The sequence below is a fragment of the Lissotriton helveticus genome, chromosome 2_1 (genome assembly GCF_964261635.1).
Source record: "Lissotriton helveticus chromosome 2_1, aLisHel1.1, whole genome shotgun sequence".
NCBI classification, from domain to species: domain Eukaryota; kingdom Metazoa; phylum Chordata; class Amphibia; order Caudata; family Salamandridae; genus Lissotriton; species Lissotriton helveticus.
Window position 1 is genome coordinate 1,228,264,562 of NC_136059.1, and position 26,360 is coordinate 1,228,290,921.

Sequence of the window (26,360 nt, forward strand, 5' to 3'; positions counted from 1 at the left end):
CACCAGGTCGGTCTATCGCTTAAAAAAAAACATCGGCAGGGATACCATCCATGCCTGGGGCTCTGCCCTTGACACACAATCTAGTGATAAACTAACATCTTTAGTAGTAAAAAGTTGACTTTGATAAAAGATAGAAGGGGTAAATGGTAATCCTCCTCTATCGGGCTACAGGCATACTGGGCAACATTATTTTGAGGGGGTTCTGCCAGTTCTCCCCTGTCCCATTTAACAATATTCCAAAATTGCTTGGAATCTTTAGCTTCACAAGCATGTTTCAGATCCCGCCACCTATCTTTATCCCACTCTCTTTTTGCAACCCTCTGCATGTATCTATAGGAGTCCCTTGCCTCCCTCACTCTAGCGGCGTTCTTAGATAGACCTTAGTTCCACACTCAGTTTACGGCGGGCTAATTTACAGGTTTTGTTATACGACCTAGCCGTATGGGTGTTTGTACCTCTGTTATCCGTCTTTTTTTTCCACTTCTTTGCCAATTTTATTTTTGTTTTGCTCCATGAGCAGGATATACACAATGTGTTTTTTTTCGCAGCTATTTTTACAGCTTTCCCAACGAAAACAGTGGACATTCTGCCAAAAATAAATAAGATTGAAACGTAAACTGGCATGAAATAAAGAAGTCATCAACTATTTGAAATATTGGTCTGAACTGTTTGTCCAAACGAATGCACTGGGAAAGAAACCTTGCACTTACATGGAGGGCAAGATTCAAATTTTAATTGTGAGTTTAATCACTATGCAGTAGCAAGAAACTTCCACCCCGAGTTAGTGATAATCGTGATGATGGTGTCAAAAGTAAACATGTGAGCTGAGAAGAAAGATTGACAATATGTGTCATTTTTACAAAGGTCAGCTAGGAAGTACTCGTTTGAAAAGAAGCCTAAGACTATTAACACTGCCAAGGTTTGAAGTTGCAGCATTTTGGTGAACGCCTTTTATTTTTTTGTTGTGCCAAATCAGGAACTCGTCCAGCCTTGTTGTTGGCTCAGAAGTCCAGCAGTGCATGGTTTTTCAGTATGTAACTCAATTAGGAAGATTCAACATATCGCTAAGAAGGAAATTCCGGGAAAATAAATGTTCAACTATCGTCTGCTTCCAGGTTTATGTTTTTTCCAAACTTTGCATAAAGTTGTACTTTCAGATCCGACAGCACGACATGGATAGACTCCACTCTAGATTCTAAAGCATCAATTTCTTCTTGCAAATTTTTCTTAGCTTCCTCCAACATTTCCTGTGTCTCCTCCTCGCCATGGCTAATGAAGACGTCGCCGATTTGATACGGAATCACTGAACAGTCATCGCCTAGCATCATGAGGTCATCACAAGCATCCTCCAGATTTTGAAGTTGTTTCTTTCTGACATCTATTTCTTCCTTTAATTCGGTCAGTCTGCTTGTGTTCCTTGCAAATTTGTTTATCTTCTGTTGATCTTCAAATGTAACATTCACATCTTCAGCAACTTTCTTCATGGTGGCCGCCATTTTGCAAGACTGTCTGTTATCCGTTTTTGATTCTTTTAGAAAGAAGGATTTTAGCCTAGAGAAGAGTTGGTTGTGTGCCTCTAACATGATTTGGGGAAAATCCGAGCCACTGGTTTGGGTATTTAATTGGGACAGTTCGCTCACAACTTGCGCTTTAAGCGCATCCAATTTTACTGGGTTTTCAATACATTTATTCCATTGCGTGTCGTAGATTGTTTGCGGCAACGATGTCAAATGTTGAAGTCCCTCCCCTCGGTGGCTCATCTCTATCCCCCTTTAGGGTTAGAAATGTAGAACAAAAGGGGTTATGGTCACCAGTCGGGGTTTAATAACCATGTCCACTAGGCTATACCATAATCTTATGTCCACCAACAAGTAATCTATGCGGCTGCTGTTACGTCCATTATCAAATGTGGTCGGTCTCTGCTGATCTGAAGGGGTTCGCCCATTTGCTGCTCTAAGGCCTCTTTCTAAGCACATAGCTTTTAATTGATTTGCGGCAGCTGACCATCTTTTTATAGCTGGAACTTCAAGTTTATGGATTCCCCATCTGTAATCCTGGTCTGCAGATAGATCCTGGTCTTCTTGGCCCAGTGGTTCATTAGTAGTGTTAAATCCCCGCCCACGATCGGGACAATGTGGTCTGGAAGAGCCTCTAGCTGGGAGTCAAGAGCGGCTATTACCTCAGAGATATGCCCCCCGATTATTCCCCTAGCATAGACGTTAAAAATAGCCACCCAACGATCATGGCTCCATTCAAGCCTGACCGTCAAAATATCATTTTCTAGGGACCCGAGTTGCTGAACTTTGCAACGTAAGCTCTGACGGACCCAAATTATCAAACCACCTGCAGGACGGCCTTTTGTTTTTTTTGTTGCGGGGATATACCTGTGATGGGGTTCGAACATTCCACTAAGGGGGTATTAGATTCTTGGGTGATCCCATTAATGGTCAGAAGGCTAGCCAAGGGATGGGCAGATTGCATGTTATCTAGGTAGATACCCACATTACCTTGCACCCGAGGATCGTTAGCTCAGGCGCTCGATAATGAATTTCTCAATGGGTTACTAGTGACAGCCTGTAGTCAGTCGCATTCCTCCATGCCGGTCAGGGCTCCAAAACGATTCCTCAGGCCAATTCCTTGAAACAGGGTTGGGGTCACCCTCCCATATGGCAGGCATGCGAGCGAACAATTTGGCCTTGACCTCCTGGTACTCCTTAAACACCAAGTCCTATCATAGAAAAATTCTAAAGTTAACGGTATTATTGCATAGCCCCTTTGTTGAGGAGGGAGTAGATTTGCCAACACTCCAATTAACACTTGGGGACTAGAACAGTTCATGGCTATACAATCCCCCCCAAATCCTTTCTTATGGTGTCCCACCCATGACACCCTTCTGGCCATTATAATTTCCCTAGCTAATTGCTGGCTGCCCCTTTCAGATATCTTCATGTTATTGATCAGCCAATGCAATGCGTTATCGATTAATGTGGCTGCTGATTCCACCTGGCCTGGACCCAGAAGAGGGGCATTAGCCAGGACAAGTACTAATGGGAAGGCCTCTGGTATGAACTGGAAGGCCTCTTTCTCTTGGAGGAGTTTATATATATCTGGGGAGGCAACTGGTCGGGTAGCAAGAGGGACCCCTTTCTCTGGATTTACAAACTCGCCATTGGGTTTTGGGGCAACAGTTTCAGGAGCTGGATCCTGGATGGATAATCCATCCGAAACAGAGGGAAGATGAGTTATACCCTTAGTTAAAAGCATCTGTGGATCCTGCCCCATCAAAATAATTAGCTGCCCAGCGTTCTCCTGAGGTGCTGGTGCTAATATTAAGAAAGGAACATTCGACGGGGGAATCGGACCACTATTTTGCTCCAAAGCTATGACCCTTTCTTCAATGGTGGTTAGTCTGATCATGATTGGAGCCAGAGTCGAATCTAGTTTCTCTTTAAATGTTACCCAGAGCGAGTTGGATATGTCCTCCAGAGAAGGTTGGTTAGAGGGGAGAGATTGTTTAGTCGATTTAGACTTTGATTTAGGGTGCCTCACCACCTTCTGTTGTTTCGCCTTACTAAGGGGAACCAAACCACCCGCTCTAGTACATCTCCTTGTGATCGGCACAGGCGGCGGAGGGATACAGAGAGGAGCATCTTCAATACGACCTGAGGGAGATACATTTTGGGACTGGTCATGACAACTCATAGATGTACAGGGTGGCTCTAACAAATCCATCAAATCCCATGGTAGCCCCGGAGTTGGAGTTAATGGCTGAGAATTAATACCCTCTGGAATGTCATGAACCATAGCAGTAACAGTGCGTCCTGGGTCCATAGAAAGCCCCCTTTCAGTTCTTTCGATTTCCTCAGTAAGCAAGCTAGTTACTTTCACTAGATATGAGTTCACGGTTGCCCCTCCCCCTCCGTTATGTTTTTGTCCATCAGTTCTCTTCTTTCCCATAATTGCTTGTCAAGTGAGATAAAATGGGACAGTACCTTTCCTCAGGACAGATGTCAGAGGGGGGGACCCAGACCGGCCTCCTCCGGCCCCTGATGACCACAGACAGTCCCGCCCTTGTCCCGGGCTTGTACCGGCGCTGCCCGCTCGCGTCCCGCAAGGCGTTCCTCATTCTTAAAGCGCCTCCGGGCGCGTCGGGAGCGTCACTGGTGCGCCGGTCCCCGGGGCAGCTGGGAGATGTAGTTCCTGCTGCTGCTGGTGCGTCCGGCGTGTGGTGGAACTACTGCCTTTGCCCTCACGGCGTGGAATGCAGAGAGGACTGTTGCCATTGCCCTCACGGCTTGGGATACAGAAGGGACCACTGCCGTTGCCCTCACGGCGGGAATTCAGGTAAGACTGTGCCGTTGCCCTCACGGCAGGAATGCAGGTAAGGCTGTGCTGTTGCCCTCATGGCGTGGAAAGTGCTGAGACCTGTGACTCCCCTGTTTTTTCCCTTATCTGTCAGGAGAACATAGAAAGTGTAGGCAGAGAGACTGTGAAAAAAATGTAGTGCACTGGTCTGCAGGAACATGTTACTGTCAGTGAATAAATACTCTGAGTCTCACTAGACCAGTCCCAGCTGAAGCCCGCTGAAGAATCAGGTTTTTTGCATGCACAAATCAGGAGAGGGGAGACTAGCCTTGAAATCAATATTCTCACACCTGAATCAGGAGGTTTGGCATGTATGTTACTGTGCCGCATAGAGGGTGCCTGTTGGGAGTGGAGCACGGATGTCCCAGGCAAACTCCAGGCATCCCACTGAAGGCAGGTACTGTCACTCACTTCGTCCACTTGCAGGAGGATCCATGCCATTGTTTGGAATGGAGGCTGAGTTACCTTCTGCCTGCCATCAAAGGCAGACTGACCACTTCTAGCAGCCGCTCTGCCTTTCATTAATCCTCTGTTCAGAGTGGAAGAGTGAGTTTGCACCTGCACTCTGTAATAGAGTGCGCAGTCCCTGGCTGTGCCGCTGCACCCTTTTAACATGGCACTGCAGTACAGAATGGAGCAGTGCACCCTATGTCCAAAATTGCACTAGGTATATTTTTTGTAAAGGGAAATAGATGTAAACTCTGTGCTTTGAAAGAGTCATTGTCTGTATGCAGGCATTTAACCATACTTATAAAGTACAAATTTAGCAGTATATGAACCGAGCTGTTCAGAGTAGTGCAGTTTTCTTATTTACTGTTCATGAGGAGTCTGGGATGGTTCAGTGTGTCTAAGAATTTGCTGTGATGTTCTTGGAGAGATAAGTCTGTTGCCTCTTTCAGAAGTGGATATGGGTTGGAGTTCAGATCCTTGGGGTGTAGCAGGAGATGGTTTGTTTTCTGACCATCTGTTTCCTCGCCTTGAATCTGATGATATTTCTGTGACAACATTGTATAGGTTTCTGGAGATCTTGACACTTCCAGCATTAGCGACTGGTCAATTTGTACAGCGGTAGGGTTGCAGGTAAAAAAAAAATAGCACTCTCTGAGCAAGTCTTACTTCCTCTAGAAATGTTTCCAGATCTTCCCACAGAGTATGTTTTTAATTAAAAAAAACACACTGTCAAATGTTCCATACTAAGCCACAATTTCAAATAATTTAGATAACACCAGATGTTCTGAATGGGCGCCAATTATATATTCCAGTGCTTTCATGATTAACCACGTAAATTACACCTTAACCAGATTATGAGGACTCAGAATCCTCATGAAAACGTTGAAACAACGATTCCAAAACAATTTATTTTCAGCACAATATCCCTGATAATAGCTTAAGGACAATGTATCCATTAGAATGAACAACATGGGCTTACAATTTCACATAATTTATGAATTTTCATAATGAATATACCATCTTCACTCACTTCTGCATTCCGCTTACTTTCACATTTTCATTGAGTCTAACAAGCACATAAATCAACCATTTTTGCAAACGCAAACAGTGCGAATCGCAAAAATCGTCCGTTTGCACCAGCAAAAAGGGCAATTGCAATGCAGCAAGGTTCAAGGCACTCGCAATTTGAGAATTCGCAAATAATTGCCATTTCTCAAATTACAATTGCATTTAAGGAATCACAATTTGCGATTCCTTAAATGCAATGCAAGAACAACTTTAAAATAGCGATTTCGCTATTAGGGGGCGCAAATTACCATGAAGTTGAACTTGATGGTAATTTGCAAAAACTTTAAAAAATGCACTAAAATGCATTTTTGAAAGTTGTAGGTTACACACACATCCCCTTGGGGCATGTGTGTGCGCAACATGTGTGCACCGAGCAATTTCAGGGGTGCAAAAGGGTGTCCTTTGGACACCCTTGGACCCTTGAAATTGCAAGCGCAATTTGCGATTACCTATTGGTACTCGCAAATTGAGCATGCAATCTCCCATTCATTCCTGTAGGCCTGTAGGCCCATAGGAATGAATGAGAAAGCATTCCTTAATTACGACTCGCAATTAGCGAGTCACAATTAAGGAATGCTTGGGAATTGCTATTTTATTAGCGATTCCTTCATGCATAGGCTTTTGAGAGTCCTTAATTGCGATTCCTTAATAATCGCAATTAGGGACTCGCAAAAGCTTTTCTTGATGCATGTGTCTGTAAGTGTTAGAGATTTTCAGTCATATATGCATGACTTAGAATCTAATTCCTTGATGAATATTTGGTCTTATAGTGCAGACAGACAAACATTCTAATCGCTTTCTAGACTTTCTAGATTTAGCCATTGTTGAGGAAAATGGATCACAGTATACCACCCTCTTTAAGAAACCAACTGTACGCAACACATTGCTACTATTTGATAGCCATCATCCTAAAAGTCTGAAGGAAAGTATACAGTTCGGTCAGTTTTTATGCCTTCAGCGCAACTGCTACCCAAATATTGGTTATTTCCAGAGACCAAAACTTACAGCAGGTGGCTATCCATGCAAATTTATATAACAGATCCATGAAAAGAGCATGTTCTTTTGAAAGAAAAAACTAGGACCAAAGAACCTAGATTAGTTTTTGTTTCCACTTTTGGGACTGAATCCAATAGAATCAAGAAAATAATTCTCAGACAATGGAGCATTTTCAACAATATAAAAAACTTTTTAACAATATTTTATCATATTTTATAACAATTGACAAATGTTATATTCAGTGGCGTTGAAGCAACTACCTTTTTAACTATGTATATTGATAGATTGATTATTCTTCCATCACATCTAAATATTAGTTATATATTTTTTCGGTCAGGATTCAAGCGCAGAACGGCCATCACATAATATCCACCACTAATATCTTGGTTTAACTGAGTTGTCATACTTTCATTCATAGTTTTTTGATCATGGAAGGTGCACCAGGAAAAAGTCAAAGTCTTTTAAGCGAGTCCTTTAAATGTCTTTATTCTTCTTCGTAAAAACAGAGATTAGGCATCAGCCAACGCGTTTTGTTCCTATCAGAGGAACTTCATCAGGGCTATGTATATTCGGTGAACTAGTCCAACGATACTCTAGTATTATCACGAAATGGTTCAAGAATAGTTCGAGCAGGAGCCCCACTTAAGGGTTCAATTAAGTCACATCCAGCCACGACGATCTGGAGATTCTCCTTCTGATAGACGGCAGGTACACACGGTAGCAGTATAGAATGACCACCCTATTTAAAACCTTAGTATAATCTAGAAGTCTCAAAAATTAATACACAGCAATGAAATGAATACCTCTGTGCCCACCTTGTTTCTGTTAGCTTTATTTTCGGTTAGGGCAGTAGCCGCCTTGATTACACAATTCAATTTCCTTTGTGCAGTCTAGTTGTTATTTTACATTTGCAGCTTAGAAAATGCTACCCCCGTAAACTAATGGCCACCTCGATTGTATAATTCAAGTTCCACTGCACGGTCTAGTTGTTAAAACTATACTGGTGGCCTTAAAATAGTTGCCGCCTTTCTGCAATCTGTATATCTGTACTGGCACTCGGGAACAGAGCCACAGGACCGTGTTGGAGTGTTCTAATTACTAAAGACCCGCACAAAATAAGAATATTTTCTTATGCCTTACATTTCTATATACATTTCAATATAACTTGAACCATGTACAATGACTTTTGCCATTTTTTTAAAAATATTCCAGTCATTTTACACCATAAAACTAAGGATTGCGGTGAGTTTAAACCAAATAATTCATTGATCACTAACTCTTATTGTGACTGTTTAGCTAACTTATATACATTTTCTGTAGACAGATGCTAAAACCCTGAAATATGGAAAATGTAATCAAAAGTTTTATTTGTTTGTCTCACACTTTAGCACGTATGGCATGTTGATTGCGACACAGCGCTATGTTCACCAAAAACGTTTGTCTTGAACTATTTCCGATGGTGTTAGTTTGTCACGTAATGCTACATGGGCAGATTTTCCATTTGTTCATGTGTACCATGACATGGGCATTTTGTCTTCAAATCAGTTTTCTCTCTCAAGGTGTTTGTCTGCGTTTCTGATTCATTTATATTAGGGCAATCTACGGGGTGTACCTTTGGCCCAAATCATGGACTTGATTGGACTGTTATGGGACATTAGGCTGTTGGATGCTGGAATTTGTGTAACCCCTCATTTTATTTGTGATTATGTCTGTTATATATTTTGACTTTTGAGTAAAAACATTTTTACTTGTATATGACTGAGTATCGAATTATCTTCCCTGTCACTTTGTTGTCAGTATTAGTAAACATTGTCTTTGATGAAAATACTATTGATCACATCTATTTACAATCTTATGAATTGGGTATTGAATGATCCCCTTATCCGCCCTTTGTTATTTTGTTCATATTTACCCAGGCACTTAAGGTGTTACTGGGTTGATCTTCTCTCCTGGGGTGGACTTTGACAAGTGAACACATGATATTTTGGACTATTTATCTGAAATGCTATCGGTTTTCAGGCATGCACATACTGGGCCAGATGTACAACCCTATGTTGATGCTGCAAACGGGAGATAGGCCGTTTGCGACCACAGACAAGGTTCCAGGAATGTACAAATGCTATTTTGCAAGTCACTTACTCGCAAAATAGCATTTGCAACTCTCCCTATAAGGAAGTGGCATCCCTTCCTAGTAACGAGTCACCATTCCATGTATTGCTGTTTTGCAACCGCATTTGTGGCCGCAAAACACTCGCAGTTTACCACCCTTTTTAAAAGGGTGGTAATCCATTCGCAAATGGGAAGTGGTCCCCAGGGGACCCCTTCCCCTTTGTGAATGAGTGCGTAAATATTTTTGATGAGCAGACAGTGGTCTCAGGGACCACTGCCTGCCCTTAAAAAATGAAACTGAAAAGTTTAATTTTTCTTTTTTAAATGCATCCCGTTTTCCTTTAAGGAACATGGGCTGCATTTAAAAAATACTGCTTTATTTACAAGCATCCCCAGTCATGGTGTTCTGCTGACCCCAGCAGGCCACCATCCCTGGGAGTTCTAGCCATTCCCAATGGGGTCATAAATTGCGACAGCCTCATTAACATTCATGAGGCATGCAGTTTGCGACCCGATTGGGAATTGAAAACAGTGTCTGAGACACTGTTGTACATTAAGTTTAGCGAGTCGCAATTTTGAACAATTGCGACTGGCTAAACTTAATGGCCGTACATCTGGCCCACAGTCTACAATGTGCCACTGAGAGGGGGCAGGAGTGTGATTTACAATTGCTCATCTGATGGATCTTTTTAATTTGACTGAGACGAACATGGAGTTAATAATAATAAAAACAATTCAACTTTCATGAAGCCCATTTGTTCCCACATTAAGGAGCATGAATCAATGGTTGAAGTTAAGCAGTTTTATGTCCAATTAATAGTCAATCCAATATATATGCATGTCAGGTAAATATACAGTAAATATACCGTTTTACAGCCGGTAAGCTGAAATATTGAAGTCAGTTCAGTCTCAAAAGAATAAGATACAAATTAATCACAGCCACAACAATATAGAAACTGAGAATTATAAATAGGTGTTTGTTAGACATGTCAACCTTAGAGTGGTCTTCCCTCAAACTTTTTGCCTGCTTACCTCCTCTTTTTTGCTGATTCTTTTTGTTGGTCTTAGAACTTTGAGCAGTTTACCACTGCTGACCAGTGCTAAAGTGCATGTGATTCTTCCCTAAACATCGTAACATTGGTGTATAAGCCATTGGCATATTACGTTTACTTGTAAGTCCCTTGTAAAGTGGTATACCATATACCCAGGGCCTGTAACCTAAATCTTACTAGTTAGCCTGCAGCACTGAACGTGCCATCCACATAAGTTGCCCTTGAAACCTGTCTCAGACCTGCCATTGCAGGGGCTGGTTTGGTAGTTTACTGCTGCTTCGACTTGGCATTTAAAACTAAGTGTGAAGCCTCAAACACCCCTTTAATTCCACATAAATCACCCCTAAGGTATACACTAGGTAGCCTATAGTGCAGGATGCTGTGTAAGTAAAAGTCAGTGCATGTTTTGTTAAGTTTTGCATGTTCTGGTAGTGATAAACACCCAAATCCATTTTCACTACTGTGAGGCCTATTCCTGTAATAGGTCAACATTGGGGATTCTTAATCCACTTTTAAGCTGTCATTCCTGATTAGAAAGGATTACTGCATCATGGTTCATATCTTTAGAATAGTAATGATAAATCCTCTTTACAGGTAAAGTTGGATTTAACATTACTGTTTTAGAAATGCCACTTTTAGAGAGTGGACGTTTCTCTGCTCTTACTGCTCTATGTGCTGGTAACCTGTCTCCAATACACGTCTGTTGTGAATGACAGCTACACTTTGCGCATTCGCTCTAGACAGCCACAAACACAGGAAGGCTAGGTGCGACTGAGTACTCATCTGCATTCATCTGCATTCTGATGGCTCTTCCTGAGCAGGAAGGGAGGGGGGAGCTGCCATTTACACCTAAATAGGCACTGTCCTGTTTTGCACACAGGGCTGATTACCCCCTACTGATAGTCTGGAGCCAGTATTGGGAAGAAAGGACATGTGTGCACTTCAAAGACCCTTCTTTGAAGTCACCCCCCACTTCAAAGGCACAACTGGGTATAACTACTGGGACTCTGACCCTACCAAGACAGTACACTACTGGACCTGTGGAGAACCCTGTCGGGAAGAAGGACTGCTGTGCTGCTACAAGAACTACCACTCTGCTGGAATGCTGGTATGGAAGAACTGCTTTTCTGCTCTGATGTGCTGCCTGTTGCCAGCTGCTTGCTACCCTCTGCCCTGCTGAGGAAAAGGACTGGACCCATCTCACTTGAACCCAGAGTGACTACAAGGACTTGTTCGCTTGCCCCCTGTTCTGAAGTCTCATGGCCCTCAAAGACTTACTCCAACCCAGCAACAATACATGGACTCTGCCATCTGTGATTGCTGCCTTGCTAAGTGGTGCCAATCCAGTCTGGGGCCCTTAGAAGTGATTGTTTCTGTACTGAACCAGCAGAACCCACGTTTCAACGACTTTGTGCCGATTGGAACCGAAGCACCACCCTACGAAACCAATGCTGTTGCTGCCCAACTACATAGTTTCAACAGACTTAGCTGCTCTATGGCCTGCGTGGCTCGATGATGATTCATCACCTGCATAGCAAAGTGGTTTGTCAATGAGGCTTTACTGACAGTGTAAATCGGAACCTATATAGTACCTGCATCCATGGGATCGACGATGACACCTCACCACTCTGCTCCTTGCTACGGGTCCTCGACGTTGACGCTTCATCCATCCAAGGTAATTTTTCAGAAGGAATTACATGAGCCCTGTAACTGGCCTGCCCTCCATGGTGGAAGGCCTGAACTTTGGATTTACCCCAGTCCTGCGCAGTCAGATGTTCCCACTTGGTCACTTTATGACTCTAAGCACTACATTTTGATTTAATGGTTAGAAATTCACAATTCGGGTTCTACTTATTGGATCTTTGTCATTTCAGTCTTGTTTTACTCATAAAAATATAATCTATTTTTCTAACCTTATGTGGATTATTTTTTTTGTATTTTCATTGTGTTACTATGTCTTTGTGTTGCACAAATACTTTAATCATTGCCTCTTTAGAAAAGCCTGACTGCTCTGTGCCAAGCTACCAGAGGGTGAGCACAGGTTATCTTTTAGTGTGTTTCTAGCTTACCCTGACTAGAGTGGCGGTTCCTTCTTGCACAAGTTGCATACCCCTGGCAACCAGAAACCCCATTTCTAACAGTGTTCCTTAAAGAAACTCAGATCCTCTCTTTCAAACATGAATAAGTCCAAAAGGCATCTAATCAAGGCTTTAAACTATAATAAGGACACTTCATTGAATAGAGTCTCTAGAAATTCGGAAATGCAAAAAGAAGTCAGCATAGTGAACACCGGCGTAGCGAGGGGGGACGGTGGGGGCGATCCACCCCAGGCGGCACTGTTTTTGGGGCAGCGGCAGCGCGGCACTGGTGGCCCGTTGCGGCGGCCTTTATCATTTATTTGGGACACTAGTGTCAGTGTCCCAAATAAATAATAAAGGCCGCCGCAACGGGCCACCAGTGCCACGCACGCGGTCCTGTTCAAAGAGCAAGCGCATGCGCACCGCCACCTTCAGCTTGTAACTGCTGCCTGCAACGTGCAGCGCACGCACGCACGCACGCCACCACCCCCTAGCATAGGCTTGTGACGTCGCACGAGCTTCTGCTCGCCAGGCAGAGGCGTCCGGTGGTGGCAGGCTGACGGAGCTGCAGGCAGAGAGACGCAATACAAATCTGAGAGAGGTAAAGGAGCGATGTACCGCCCTAGCCACGAAGCAGGATGTTGCGCCGAGACTCGAACAGGACTCCTCAGGTCTCAAATAATCAGCTCTAGCCACTGCACCACATCCTCTCCACACCTGTGATGCTTGTTAAATATGGTAATTCCAGAGACTTCTGTCTCAGGAGAAATGTACAGGACGGAAGCACGAGTCACACACTTGACTTCTTAGGAAGTGTGACAACTGCTAAAGTTGGTCTTGCACTGACTTACAGGCACTTCTGTTACCTCCAGTGACACCAGGCCCTGCTCTGATAGCGTGGACTGAGGCCAGACAGGATTGTTTTGTTATTTTCAAAGGAGCACAAATGTGTTGCAAGCCATGGAGCAAATGAAAAGAACTGTGCAGACAGCGAAAAGCACTTTTTTTCTTCTCAGCTTGTTTTATCTAACAATAATTTCACTTCTTTGTAACTCCTTAACTTAAGGACACAACCATTACATTGAGCATGATTATGTCTTGTTCAGTTTAATGATTTTACTTTCTCTTTGTTCTCTATATATGTATGGTATTTGCATTTAATTGGTGATGTTAGGGCAGCAACACAAAAAGAAATTATTAAAGAGAAGATTATACACTGCGGGTGCAATTTATCATCCGGAGGGATTAACTACGTGATTTGCCCAGAATCACAGGATGTTGTGCTGCCGAGAGATGAACGAGGATCCTCCACTCTCGAGTCGGCAGCTCTGACCGCTGCACCACATCCTCTTCAATCTTGTGCTACTTGTAAGGGAGCTCTTTTTTTTCGTACCAGACTGATTGATAAACACAGCTTATTATTCCTCACATAGGCGAAACCGATGCATTACCAATGCTTGCTTTTATTCCTTCCCTCAACTCCCCCGCCCACCACCCCCATTTGGTAGCAGCACCACTGCCAATCAGCTTTTACGAAGGGCCTTCAACTGTGCACCAACATGTGCTTTCGTATTTTTTGTAACTTTTGATCAGTTTGATTGAGCTAGCAAAAAAATGTTTTTTTGGGCTGGAATCTGAAGATTATGTAGTAAATGATGTATTATGTGACACATACGGCAAATCCATAATTAGCATAGGCCCGTGACGTCGCACGAGCTTCTGCTCGCCAGGCAGAGGCGTCCGGTGGTGGCAGGCTGACGGAGCTGCAGGCAGAGAGACGCAATACAAATCTGAGAGAGGTAAAGGAGCGATGTACCGCCCTAGGCTCGAAGCAGTAAATTGATCGGGGACGTGGACTACAGGCAGGTCAGAGCAGGGCAGGGCAGAGCCCAGAGGAAGGGTCCACAGCACTTTCTGAGAACGCCAGGCGCAAGAAGTAAGAGATTACAAAGTACAAAAGTCTTGTGAGTTCTGCTATAGGCACAGTTGTTCCAATGTGCTTCCGTATTCTCACTCCACTAAGTGGGGGTGAAGGAGGGTGTGTTTGTGGTATGTTTATAGCTTCTTTAGTTTCTTGAATTAAACTTGCCATAGGTTTATGGTGAACCTGTGTGTCAGTGTTGAGCTGTGATATCTTGCAACCATACAGCATGACGTTACACATTCGGCAGTGAACTTGTGGTAGATGCATACCATCTTGAAATAGTTTTTCACGTGTGCTGCACTGGACAGTCCATGAACTGATTGGCTACAGACCTCCACTGTTCCACAGCCTAGCTAATGCATACAGTAGATGAACCGAGGCCTGGTGATTGCGTGGGAGTGAGCAGGTGATTGTGTTCGAGCAGGTGATTGCTTGGAAGTGAAATCACAGAGACCCATCATTGGGTCCGATCTGTGGAAGTTCTGCATGCTTTGACAGATACACAGCACCAAGGGACAATGGCTGTCTCTTCAAAGCACCAGACATAGGGGCACATTAGGATGGCGGTTTTTCCGCATCCTCTGGGCCGGCGGAATCCACCGCCAGCCCGGAGGATGCGGAAAAACCGCAGCGGACCCACCAAAGACCCACCGCCACATTAGGATGGCTGGTGGGTCCTTGTTTCCGTCCGCAGCTTTTCCGCCGCGGTTGGCTTACAACCGCGGCGGAAAAGCTGTAATATGGTGACGGTGTCTCTCAGACACCGTCCACCATATTAGGATGCACAGAAAGAAATGCTTTTACACGGCGGAATATCCGCCGTGTAAAAGCATACGGAGCTTCACTGCGGGGGCCCGTTGCGGGCCCCCTGGGTGAAGGGGGGGTGGGGGGTGCACATGGGGGGTACCTATGGTACCCCCCTGCATATGTATGCAGCAAGCGGCAGGCACCGCGCGGTGCCTGCTGCTTGCTGCATACATATGCAATGTATGCTTTTTTAACATTGCGGCGGGTGCAGCTTGAAGCTGCACCCGCCGCAATGTTAAATATCCAGGATGTGACCGCCAGGGTGGCGGTCACATCCTAATTTGCACGGAGGGACCGCCGCAGCCCATGCGGACGGTCCCTCCTACTCTAGGGTGTTGCGTCCGTCCGCCATCCTAATGAAACCCCATAGTCTGTGCCTACCAGCTCCACAGGGTTGTATGTGATTTCATAGAAAAACGGTTAAATGCCGCATAAACTGACTGTTAGAAACTTTCGGGATGAAATGCTTTTACCATTTCACAGAAGCCGATGAATAGATTTAGCAGGCTTATTGTTTAAGGTCTAAATCAAACCCTTCAGGATGTCATGATTGCCAAAAAAATCACAATATAAGCACTTTTGTAAAAATGCCTTGCATTTTACAAAAGTGGCTGTGAAATTTGGATAATGCTTAAACTTTTGCCCTCCCCACTGCCCGCTCGTGAGGTTGGAGCACTGCATTTCTAAAATGTTTTAGTGGCTCAGGCCCTGCGTCTTCTGCAGCAGAGCAACTCTTTCTCTCCTCTTCGGCACGAATATCCAAAACCATTTTAGATTGGTGTTGGAATCTCTGACTAACATCGGGTGGCACCTTACCCCAGCTAATTTAGCAGCAGAAATAGGTTCCAGCCCCTGAAGGTGGGGACAATCTGTGTGTTCTCTCTCTCTTTGGTAATATAAAACCTGCAGGACTGTGAAACTGAATAGCTCCTCCGCACTTCTTTCTGGACTGATTAGTTATGTTTCAAAATGTGCACACTCTGCACTACGATGCGGAAGGAGTGGGTGGAGGAGTGGTAATACGTCAACAGCCCGCAAGATGGCCCAGCAAGTTAAAGCCTCTAGTTTTACCTGCAGGTCAGAAGTTTGAATCGCAGTAAAGTGGATCTTAGCCTTTCTTCCTTTTAAAATCGATAACCAGAGCACTCTGTGAGTAATTATCGAATATGTTGTTTAATTTGCAAAAATAAGCCAATTTACTGTTATTGTAGTAATGCTTCCGGTGCCAATAACTCTTATTTATTTGAAGTTTTTGAAAAGTGCTCTTACAATTGTCCTTTCTCACATTCTCCATGTATCCAAGGCTGACATTCAGTTCTCCAGTGTGCAGCATTGAAGTATCAATTACCATGCAGCACTGTACCCTGCCGTCTCATCACACCTCATGTGGATTTTCTGAGTCCCCAGATAGATCATGCAGTCTGTGTGTTCTCCTTTGTACTGCTGGTCACTGGTGTATTCAACTGTGTAGCCTTGGACCGTGTCATGTATGTGCATGTAACTTGCATGATCGAGGTAACTATTGGCTGCTATACTACGTGTCTCTCAGACCTCTTTCAAGTGCGTGCTGTCTTTTTTCCCCTGCATTCCCCCCCCCCCCCCCCCCCTCAGGGGCGGCAATCTGAGGGATAGCCCCGGGCGCCACAAGCTCTAGCTATGCCACTGATAGTGAAGTCTCCAGTTGAAGTCTCCCAGAGTTGGAATAAGTGTTGAGCATGAAGCAGAGAGGTCTCTACCCTTCTAAGTCTAGGTAATCTGCTCTTACTTCTAGCAGTGTGAACACTAATTAAAATGAATGGAAACTTCAGCAACAATCGTATCTCTTTCCCATCCCTCCAGAGACCAATCGTCTCCATCCTCAAGATATGCAGTTGTAACATTACCAGACTTTCCCATCCCACAGAACTTGTACAGATGCTGCAACATTGAGCATCTCTCTATTCCTGATACGCGAAGAATAGGAGGATTCATCCACTCATTGGATCTTCATGTTTCTTTCCAAGATTTCACTATTCAGACCTTACTATTAAGAAACTAATACAGACAAGAATACCCCTTTCCCTAGCTAATGTGACCTTGAGATCACACCTCCAAAGGAAAGAACATTCTAAGCAAGCAAAACATATTTCGAAATGACAAGGCTTTTCTTCAGTCAGGCTCACTTTAGCTAAACATTTAAACGTGCACTTCAAATACATGGTGATACTTGTTCACACATCCTCCATCAATGAAGGGACCACAGCTGCAATACCATTCACAAATGTTATATTCACAGTGTATGTGAAAACAAAGGATCAGCAGAGATTGTGTTTGATTGATAAATGCTGAGAGGTCTGGTGGGGTTATATGTGTGCCTTGTCAGCCCAAATAGACCAGGCATCATTGCTTGCCAGGTAAAGTGTCAAGTTCATTGTCTTGAAAGTGGCAAGAGTTCTAATGAAGTTCTTTAAATATGGGGGTGAATCCTGTGATGAATCTGGTGAAGGCTGTAAGATATACTTTCAGTTCAATTTGGTAGAACCAAGAATAATTGAGTACAGGACATTTATGGACTAGTGCTTATACAGCTGTTGGTCGGAATGCCCTGACACTGCAAGAGAAAAGTAGCTGGTGCTAAGCTGTCTGTATCTTCTAAACAATGTGGGTCTTAAGGCCACACCTAATGTGGAATCCAATGGACTTGGCACTGTTGGAAAGTTGTGGGACGAATCCCTTTATGGTCACTGCTGAATTGCAGACTTGTGCTTAACTGCTGTTGTTGGTCATCATTAGAAACTACGGGGCATATGTGCAAGGAAATGGCGCAGTGCCACACTGCGTAATTTCTAAAAAACGAGGTTGCGCCGTATTTACAAGAATAGGGCGCACCCCTGTGTTTTGCACAGCGAATGCACTGAAAATAGCTGCCTAGCACCAACACAGACACCCTTGTGCCATAGTGCAAGGGTGCCTGGGTTGCAGGGATGATTGTTCACATGAAGCAAGGTGTCCCTTCCTGCACATAAACAATCAAAATTGGCGATTTGCTTCTTCTAAGTGTGCTGCATAATGCAGCACACATAGAAAAAGATACAATTAGGCGAAATACAAGTATTTCTCCTCGTTGCACTAATCTAACACCTGCTTTTGCATAGCATTAGTTTTGGCAGTGCCTCAGATTTACACATCCTTTAAGTCTGGGCAGTGTAAAAAAAGCAATGGGTATAGCAGCGGAACAGTCACAGCAACACCCACTGCAGGGCACTTTCACGCAGATACCTGCATGATAAGGTACCATATTTGCAAAGCGGCAGTAAGCCATGCAAAGTGGCTTAACGCCACTTTGTAAATATGGTGCAGGACATTGCGCCACCGGTATTTTGAAAAAAGTGACATTCCAGTTGTGAAATCCCCTTGTACATATGCCTCTGCATTTCTGGGGAATGAACTTCAAGTAAGCAACCACACCCTGGCATGAATTGTGGTCCTTTGTTTTAGGGAATCAATCTAATTGCTAGACGAAACCTTCAGGTAGAGTTCACTGTCATCCTCATTTTCATAGATCTTGCCCACTTTTTGTTCCCCTAGGAGTTCCATATTATTGCCCACATGTGGTTAATCTTAAGTTTCCATACAGAGTTTTAAGATGATCAGTAACAGGATGGAGTCTTTGGCTACACCCAGGTCATGGGGATATGATTTAAACCTGATGAGGTAACCTGAACGAGATGGAAACTTTTCATGAGGTAGGTGTCTAATCAATGCAGGATGAAGTTATCAAAGCCCATTGTATGGTGAAGGTGTTGAGCAGGGCCCCATGTCCAACAATGTCAAATGACCCTGAGATTCTGAAGATGATAAAAAGAAGGTTTAGCCGTTGTCTGTCATAGGGCTGTGTGGATCACTTAAATGGTTTCTGACTCTGTGGTACATTTTGGCCAGACTCCTGGTTAATAGTTTTGAAGGAGGGTGCTTGTCTAGGTTTTGTGATGAACTTGGATGGTGATACCCTTTTTGATGATCTTGTTCAGAAAATGTATGTGAATGATCGGACATTAATTAGCAAGACCATTACATGGTTGGTCGTCTTCAATCCGAAGGCTAGGTTCTTGATCCCTAGATTCAGGGATTTGCTGGTCGTCTTCAATAGCAGGAAGTTCTGTCCTGCCATGAGGGAGGTAGGGAGGAGGCCTTGATTTAGTGATGCCTTATTGACTATGAGCAGAGATCTGAATGCTTCCCCACTAAAGAACTTCCCTGTGCACAACAAGATGATATTGTCCTCTTATGATGTGGTTTTTAGAAAGAATGATAAAGTTTTAACGTGCAACAAATAGACTCTTAACCTAAATACTCAAAAATTGCACTAAGAAAAGACACTCTCTCAATCCTTCTCTGCATCCATGTGTCCGAAATACATACCCTGTGAGCTCCGCTTACACCCACCCCTACATTTTTTCAAAAAAGAACCCAAAATTCTGATGCTATTCAATCACTTTGCTATAAAGGAAATGGCCATTTGCAGCTACAAAGCCATATTTCTGGGTAAATATCCTCTCTTACAGTTAATTATTTAGCCACATCTCTGGATATTCATCTTCAACTATTGTATATAAATTCATTTATTTTTACTCTTCTCATAGTCTGATCTCTCGTGTGTCTCTTTGTTTATTTACATATGCCTCTCTGATTTGCAAGATTGTAGTAGACAATATTGGCGGGACAGAATACTGCTACAACAATATTGAGGTACAAAACATTGAAAGGTAAGTGCACCCAGGAAGGTAAAGATTTACTATTCTTAACTCCACATCTACAAACCTTGAAGAAATATCAGTTTGATGTACGTGGTGTTAGGCATAGAACATGTATGTAAACTTACCTTTCAATATTTTGTCCCTCCATATTGTTGTAATGATATACCTTCCCACCAATATTCGGGACCCATTATTCCCGGTCTACACCGTTTGTAATTGCTCCATATGTTAATTTCTACAGAGGTTATGTATTAAGAATATGGTGGGCTCTTAGGTGATGCAAGGCATTTGAAAACAGCCTAAACCGCACAATACCATTCGATCACCCATTCAGTTCTGAGTAAACAACCCCCTCCTTGTTTTAACACTGCACATTCCTCTGGTAGACAACATCCACCAATGAAAAAACGCAAAAATAGATGAAGAAAATAAACATCTGATGAATTTGAAAGGTCTCCTATGAGCTTTGGTGTTTTTGATGTGATGACGTGCTTCTTCGACCTGTTAACTTCCTTCTTGAAGAAACTGTTGACTGAGTTGCACTGGGAGGCTGAATTGATGATGTCTGTGCAGTCTGGTGCCTTGGCTTCAGTGACAATTATCCTATGGAGATACCCCTCCTCCCCCACCACCACCCTCACCATTAAGCAGCTACAGTGAAAGCTGCCACTGGGTCCCATGGACCAGCAAGCTGGGACGAAGGCAAAGCATACTTCCTGCTTCATGATTCTCCTTCTGCTTGTTATTTATGAAGAAGCTGAAACATAACATTTCACCAGAATGTCATGACAGAGGTAAAACGTGTGTCGAAAGCTGCCAATTAAGAAACAGTGACGGAGACTGTAAAAACGTAAAAAATAAATCATGAACAACTAGAAAGAAAGGAAAGAAGGTGAGGAAATAAAAAGTGCACCAGCGAGAACAACAAAAAAAAACACAGGAAACGAAAAAAGAGAGGTAGGACATGGGAGAAAAAAAGCTATTAAGTCCAGAACACCTCTTCAGCACTAACACCCCTTTTCTGAAAATGTGTACTGGTGGTAGGACTTCTTTATTTCACTCACTTGGGGCATATTACCAACAAGTAGCGATAATTATCGCTAAATAGCTTAGCGACAATTTTTTTTATCACTGCCTATCGCTGGATGTGTTAGCGGAGAAAACATGCTATTAGCAACGTTTTTCTCCATTGTGCTAAAATATCCAGCAATAGCGGCGAAATGCATGAATATCGCTGAGAATACAGCGATATTCACGCATTAGTGACGAAATGCTCTTAGCCATGTTATCCACCTCCCATTGGATAACATGGCTAAGAACTGGTCTGGGCAGGTGTTAGTATTTGGACAGATTTGCGCTTAGCGCGAATATTTCCATCGCTACGCCTGCCTTGCTAATAGGCGATAGCGGCGTTAGCGACTGCTTTCAGTCGCTAACTGGTTGGGTACACCCACTTTGTATGTCATTAGCGATAAACATCGCTGACATGCAAAGCGGGCCCCAAACCGCTCGCTATCGCCTAAAAATTGTCGCTAACATCAGTTAGCGACAGCTTGCTAATAGGGCGATAGAATTATCGCCGCTTAGCGGCCGAAAACGGCCGCTAAAGCAGCGATAATTGCCTATCGCCCTGCTTGATAATATGCCCCTTGGTGTCTTAGAGGTATGGTCAAAGTGAGGGGTATTTTAATTTTCTGGCTACTCACTTGGTGGTGTCAATAGGGTCTCAACATTTTCCTGAGTCTGTAATCATTTTAATTTCTTCTTTTGTGCCTGTTATTTTGTTTGTGCATTCTGGAGGACCAGGGGCCTGTGTTTTTTATGAGCAGGTTGTCATGGAAGCATGGATGTCAACATTGACTAGAAGCTTCTGTTTAAATGCATTGGGGTATATTCTCAAGGAGCTATCGGCGAGTTAACGGCACTTTATCGCAGTCAAAGTCGTAATAAATGTATCACCCCATTCACAAGCTGGTGCTAACAGCCCATAACACCAGTTTACCTGCGATAGCAGCCGCAAAAAACATCGCCACGATGACCCCCCGCAACTATCGCTAATGAGATGCAGAGTAGAATTTTCTGTGCAAAAAACAGCGACAACACCACTTCGCAACATTCTCAACGACCAGCCAGATCTGCAATACGACCACAAAACATGCAATAAGGCACGTTAGCAGCAGGAAACTAACACCTGCTCTGACCTGGTGTAAGGTCGGACCACAACCTGCACCACAAAAGGGAGCCAAGGCCAGAGCCACACCTGAAGGGCAACAGATCCCATGGAGCCAACAAACATGCTGGCCGGACACTCAAGAGGGCCACAACACCCACCGCCACCACCCCCAGGACCCCCCACCCAGGGCCCCCTCTTCCCCGGCCAAAGACATGCCACATCAACTACACGGAATCATGTACCAAATAATCCACCTGATGTCGCACAATCACATCTGGTGACATGCATGTGTCACAGCAAAAATGAACATCACACATTCAACTTCGAATCAACAAATGAAAATGTATTCAAAGAAATACAGAACAGAAATGAAGACACATGGCGACTCCGAGAGATAGACATACAACAAGGTAGCATTTGGTCACTGTCTCCGAAGAGAATGAATTAAATAAATAAAGGTGTGAAAGAGTTACTTGCAGGAGTCGTTCACTGGGCACTCTCAGACCTACTGATAGTGTTCCCATCAGGCAACCAACCTGTACCGCCCTTCATCATTTGGGACAAACATCTTAAGGCTCACTGGAAGTCGCCCAGTGTGCGAGCACGCACAATAGTGCTATAATGGTTCTTTCTACCCAAACGATTGGCTTTGTCAAAGAGTAGGTATCAAGGGTTGCTCACAAGCAGTGCAAAAGTATTAAATTAAACAAAATTAATTAAATATAAACGGTGGTGGTGCCATTAAAAAAGGGTAAAGGAAGGAAAACTATTTAATAGGGACCTTCCCTTCCCAACATTAAAAACAGTGGAAGAAAGGTAGCATTAACAAATAACTACCTTAACAGTTGTTTTGGTCGACATGTTTCTGCAGTGTTTACCTTGGGCCCAGGGGTCACCTACTGCTTCATCAGGACCTATTGATTCTACTGCTTGTAGTGAAAATAACAAAAAAAGTGTAACGCCTCACCTCACCCGGCATCAGCGCAGGTAGCAAGGAGCCCCGCTCTGCCCGTCGGTACTCCAGACGTCCTTCTGGGCTGTCTGAAGGACGTCTGGAGTACCGACGGGCAGAGCGGGGCTCCTTGCTACCTGCGCTGATGCCGGGTGAGGTGAGGCGTTACTCTCCTAAATAATAGGAGAGCTGAAGGTGATATTGTTACACTTTTTTTGTTATTTTCACTACAAGCAGGAGAATCAATAGGTCCTGATGAAGCAGTAGGTGACCCCTGGGCCCAAGGTAAACACTGCAGAAACATGTCGACCAAAACAACTGTTAAGGTAGTTATTTGTTAATGCTACCTTTCTTCCACTGTTTTTAATGTTGGGAAGGGAAGGTCCCTATTAAACTGTTTTCCTTCCTTTACCCTTTTTTAATGGCACCACCACCGTTTATATTTAATTAATTTTGTTTAATTTAATACTTTTGCACTGCTTGTGAGCAACTCTTGATACCTACTCTTTGACAAAGCCAATCGTTTGGGTAGAAAGAACCATTATAGCACTATTGTGCGTGCTCGCACACTGGGCGACTTCCAGTGAGCCTTAAGATGTTTGTCCCAAATGATGAAGGGCGGTACAGGTTGGTTGCCTGATGGGAACACTATCAGTAGGTCTGAGAGTGCCCAGTGAACGACTCCTGCAAGTAACTCTTTCACACCTTTATTTATTTAATTCATTCTCTTCGGAGACAGTGACCAAATGCTACCTTGTTGTTGGTAGAAGTAAAGACAGAGGGCTGTAGCATCTTGGTCGTTAATATTCCCTCAGACCCCCTTTTTGTATGTAGTGAGAGAGATAGACAGACAGAGAGGGGGAGAGAGAGAGTTAGACGGACAGAGAAGTGTAGTGCAGTTCACCAGCTCCCACATCTGAGACAGACCCGCCATCTGAAACAGAGTCCAGATACATGAATTGCACAGTACATACAATTGCACACGACATAATCGCGTGTCCCCCCCTGCGCACCCAGGCAGCTGCACTCCAGCCCCTCCTGCCACCCAACGGTGCATTCCAGCCCCTGTGCACCCAGACCGATGCACCCCAGCCCCTCCTGCCGCCCAGCGGTGCATGCCCGCCCCTGCACACCCAGGCCTCACTGCTCACCTTCCGTCACGGGGTGTAGAAAAGAGGGCCCACTACGTGCCGCTGAAAGCCCCAAGCCTGGGGCCCGCGGACATGGTACCCTCCACACCATACAGTCCCACTTCGCTGGCCCCAGGTCTCACTTTTGGTGCTGTTCTTGATTTTGCCATGGCAGAGGACATACCAGTGCACAGGGCATCATCGCAGGTTGTACACCCGCTCAGCCCTTGAGGAGCCACTAACTCTGTGACCAGCAAGGCCACGCCATGTGGCGGTAGGCCCCCGCTGTCTGCTGGCTCAGCTCTACACTGCGGTCCAGCAGGGCACACAAAACCTGAGCAGTCCGGACCGCCGGGATGGGGCATCATCGCAGGCTGCACACCCGCTCAGCACTTAAAGTGCCCCTACCTCAATGCACCGAAAGTCACCGTCCCGTGGCGGTGTGCCTGTGCCAGCCGCAGTGCATCCAGTGCCACCAAGTCTGTGCCCCGCAAGTCACGGACCCTCTATGATTGGGTATCGTGGTGCGGATGCCTTCATGTCACCTCTGGGCCTGCGGAATGTGATGTCGCAGGCCCCTGGGCCCCCATGCCTACATGCACATCACACGGATACAATCCGAGAGAGGTTGGAATTGGCATCGGGCACGTGCGCCCGGCCCTTTTTATTGGCAGGGTCACATGTCATGTGATGCGTGTGCTTGATGGGTAATGTGTGGGTGTAAACCAGAAGTGAGGGAGTGGCTGTGGCATGCTGGCAACTAGACCTGTGGTCAGCAGATCATTCCAGGGAAGTCCTGGCACATGTAGCACTGCCGTTCCTCCCTGTGTGCGTAAGCGTAGTGGGCTGGCCTGGCGTATGCCAGTCCAGCGTTAGGGTTTGAACTATGACCCCGGGGCTCTGGGCGTTGTTCCGTATGGGGCTGGACAAGGAAGAAACAAATGTGTGTGTCGCTGTTGTTGCGTCAGCGCCACCTGGACAACATTCGGCAATGTGTCACCCTGTGACCCAAGTCCAACGACATGTGCCACATGGCTGTAAGAGGAATTCAGTCACCCTACATTCATCTATACTACCACACTTGGAAGACCATAGACATGACACATCTGTGTGATTCGGAATGTTTAAGGCACATTCAGTGGAGTGTTGCATATGGAGCAGTACAGGGCCATTCATGTTGGCCCATGGAGGGCCAGCCAGAGTACTTCAGGGAATGACAAGTCCAAAGGACGAGGAAAAGTTCAGTCCGCTGTCTGATTTTGTGTCATTGGCGATCAAACGGAATATGGCAGTCCATTGTGAGGTCCAAGGTGAGTGTCGCAGAGTGCATTAGGGGACAATGGAAGATGATGATGCAGAGGGCAGAACCATGCTGAAACTGGCCATATGGCGGGGATGCATGCTACTGTGTCCTTCTTACCACGAAGGAGGTTTCACCTGCATCTTCGTCCTCTGCTGTTCCATGTGCCTCACGTGTGGGTAGTGCTGGCCTTTCTCCAGCACTGTGTGGCAGTGACACCTCAGGGGCCGGAGGTGGAATGTCTGCTGCACTGTGTGGCACTGAGACTTCAGGGGGCGGAGATGTGGATGGAGTGGTAGCAGCAGCATGCATCAGCGCCAGGCCTTGTGGCAGCAATGCCATTAGGATGTTCTTGAGGTCATTGAGGAACCCAGCTACCACTCGCTGGTGTGCAGCCGTGGCAGCCGCTCTTTCCGCATTGGCCCGCTCCATGGTCTCCATTAACCTCCGCATGTTTTCCAACTCCAGTGTGACATCGCTAGAGCCACTCTCACTGGACAGTTGTTCTAGTCTCTGAGTCAGGGCTCCAGCGATATCAGCCATGGTCCATTGGAGAGCATGGAGCGGACTGTGGGTGTCCGTTAGGGACTGTGAGTGGTCCCTGATGGGACTGAGACACCCACATATGGCATCTAGTTTGTCTGCCATGCGGTCGAAGCCCACCCGCACCTGTTCAGCCAGCTGCTCCTGGCACCCGAAACACATGGTGTTGGAAGGCCATGTGTTGTTTGTGGGGGTCCTGGGAGGCAGCCGTGGTGGTGGGTGCTGCCTACTGTGTGGTCTGTGCAGGGGGTGAGGTCTCCTCGTTGCAGCTGGGCTGCCCTGCTCCTGGAGGTGGGCTGCGGAGGCTGTCAATGAACTCTTGGAGGGCGTCGGAGTCGAAGCTGTGGTGGTCCTCTTCGTCAGAGACGAGAGGTTCAGGCTGCTCTGTAGGAGGTGTTGATTGCCCCTCTGCAATCTGAAGGGGAGATGCAGTTTAACATTGTGTTCAGATGTATGTTGTCGAATTGTACATGTTTACATACAGACTGCATGACTGTGTACATCGTGGCTGTTTGGGAGGAACTGCCTATTTGATAGAGGACAGTGGACATTTCGACAACAGACGTGTGTGCGGGTTTGTATCTGTACATTATCAACTCACATTTCCCTGCAATGCCACTTGTGATTGGCCAGTGTCTACACCCAGTCGGCACCAGTTGTGTCCTGTGTTCAGTTGG

The 26,360-nt window shown here is 45.1% G+C and overlaps 1 protein-coding gene across 1 annotated transcript; it reads right to left on the minus strand.

Annotated features, from left to right (window-relative positions):
* Positions 1-469: 469 nt before the first annotated feature.
* Positions 470-1,504, minus strand: LOC144819690 (prefoldin subunit 4). The gene has a single exon (XM_078677485.1). It carries the CDS (start codon positions 1,494-1,496, stop codon positions 1,095-1,097), a length of 402 nt encoding a protein of 133 aa, XP_078533611.1. The 5' UTR covers positions 1,497-1,504; the 3' UTR covers positions 470-1,094.
* Positions 1,505-26,360: the final 24,856 nt, after the last annotated feature.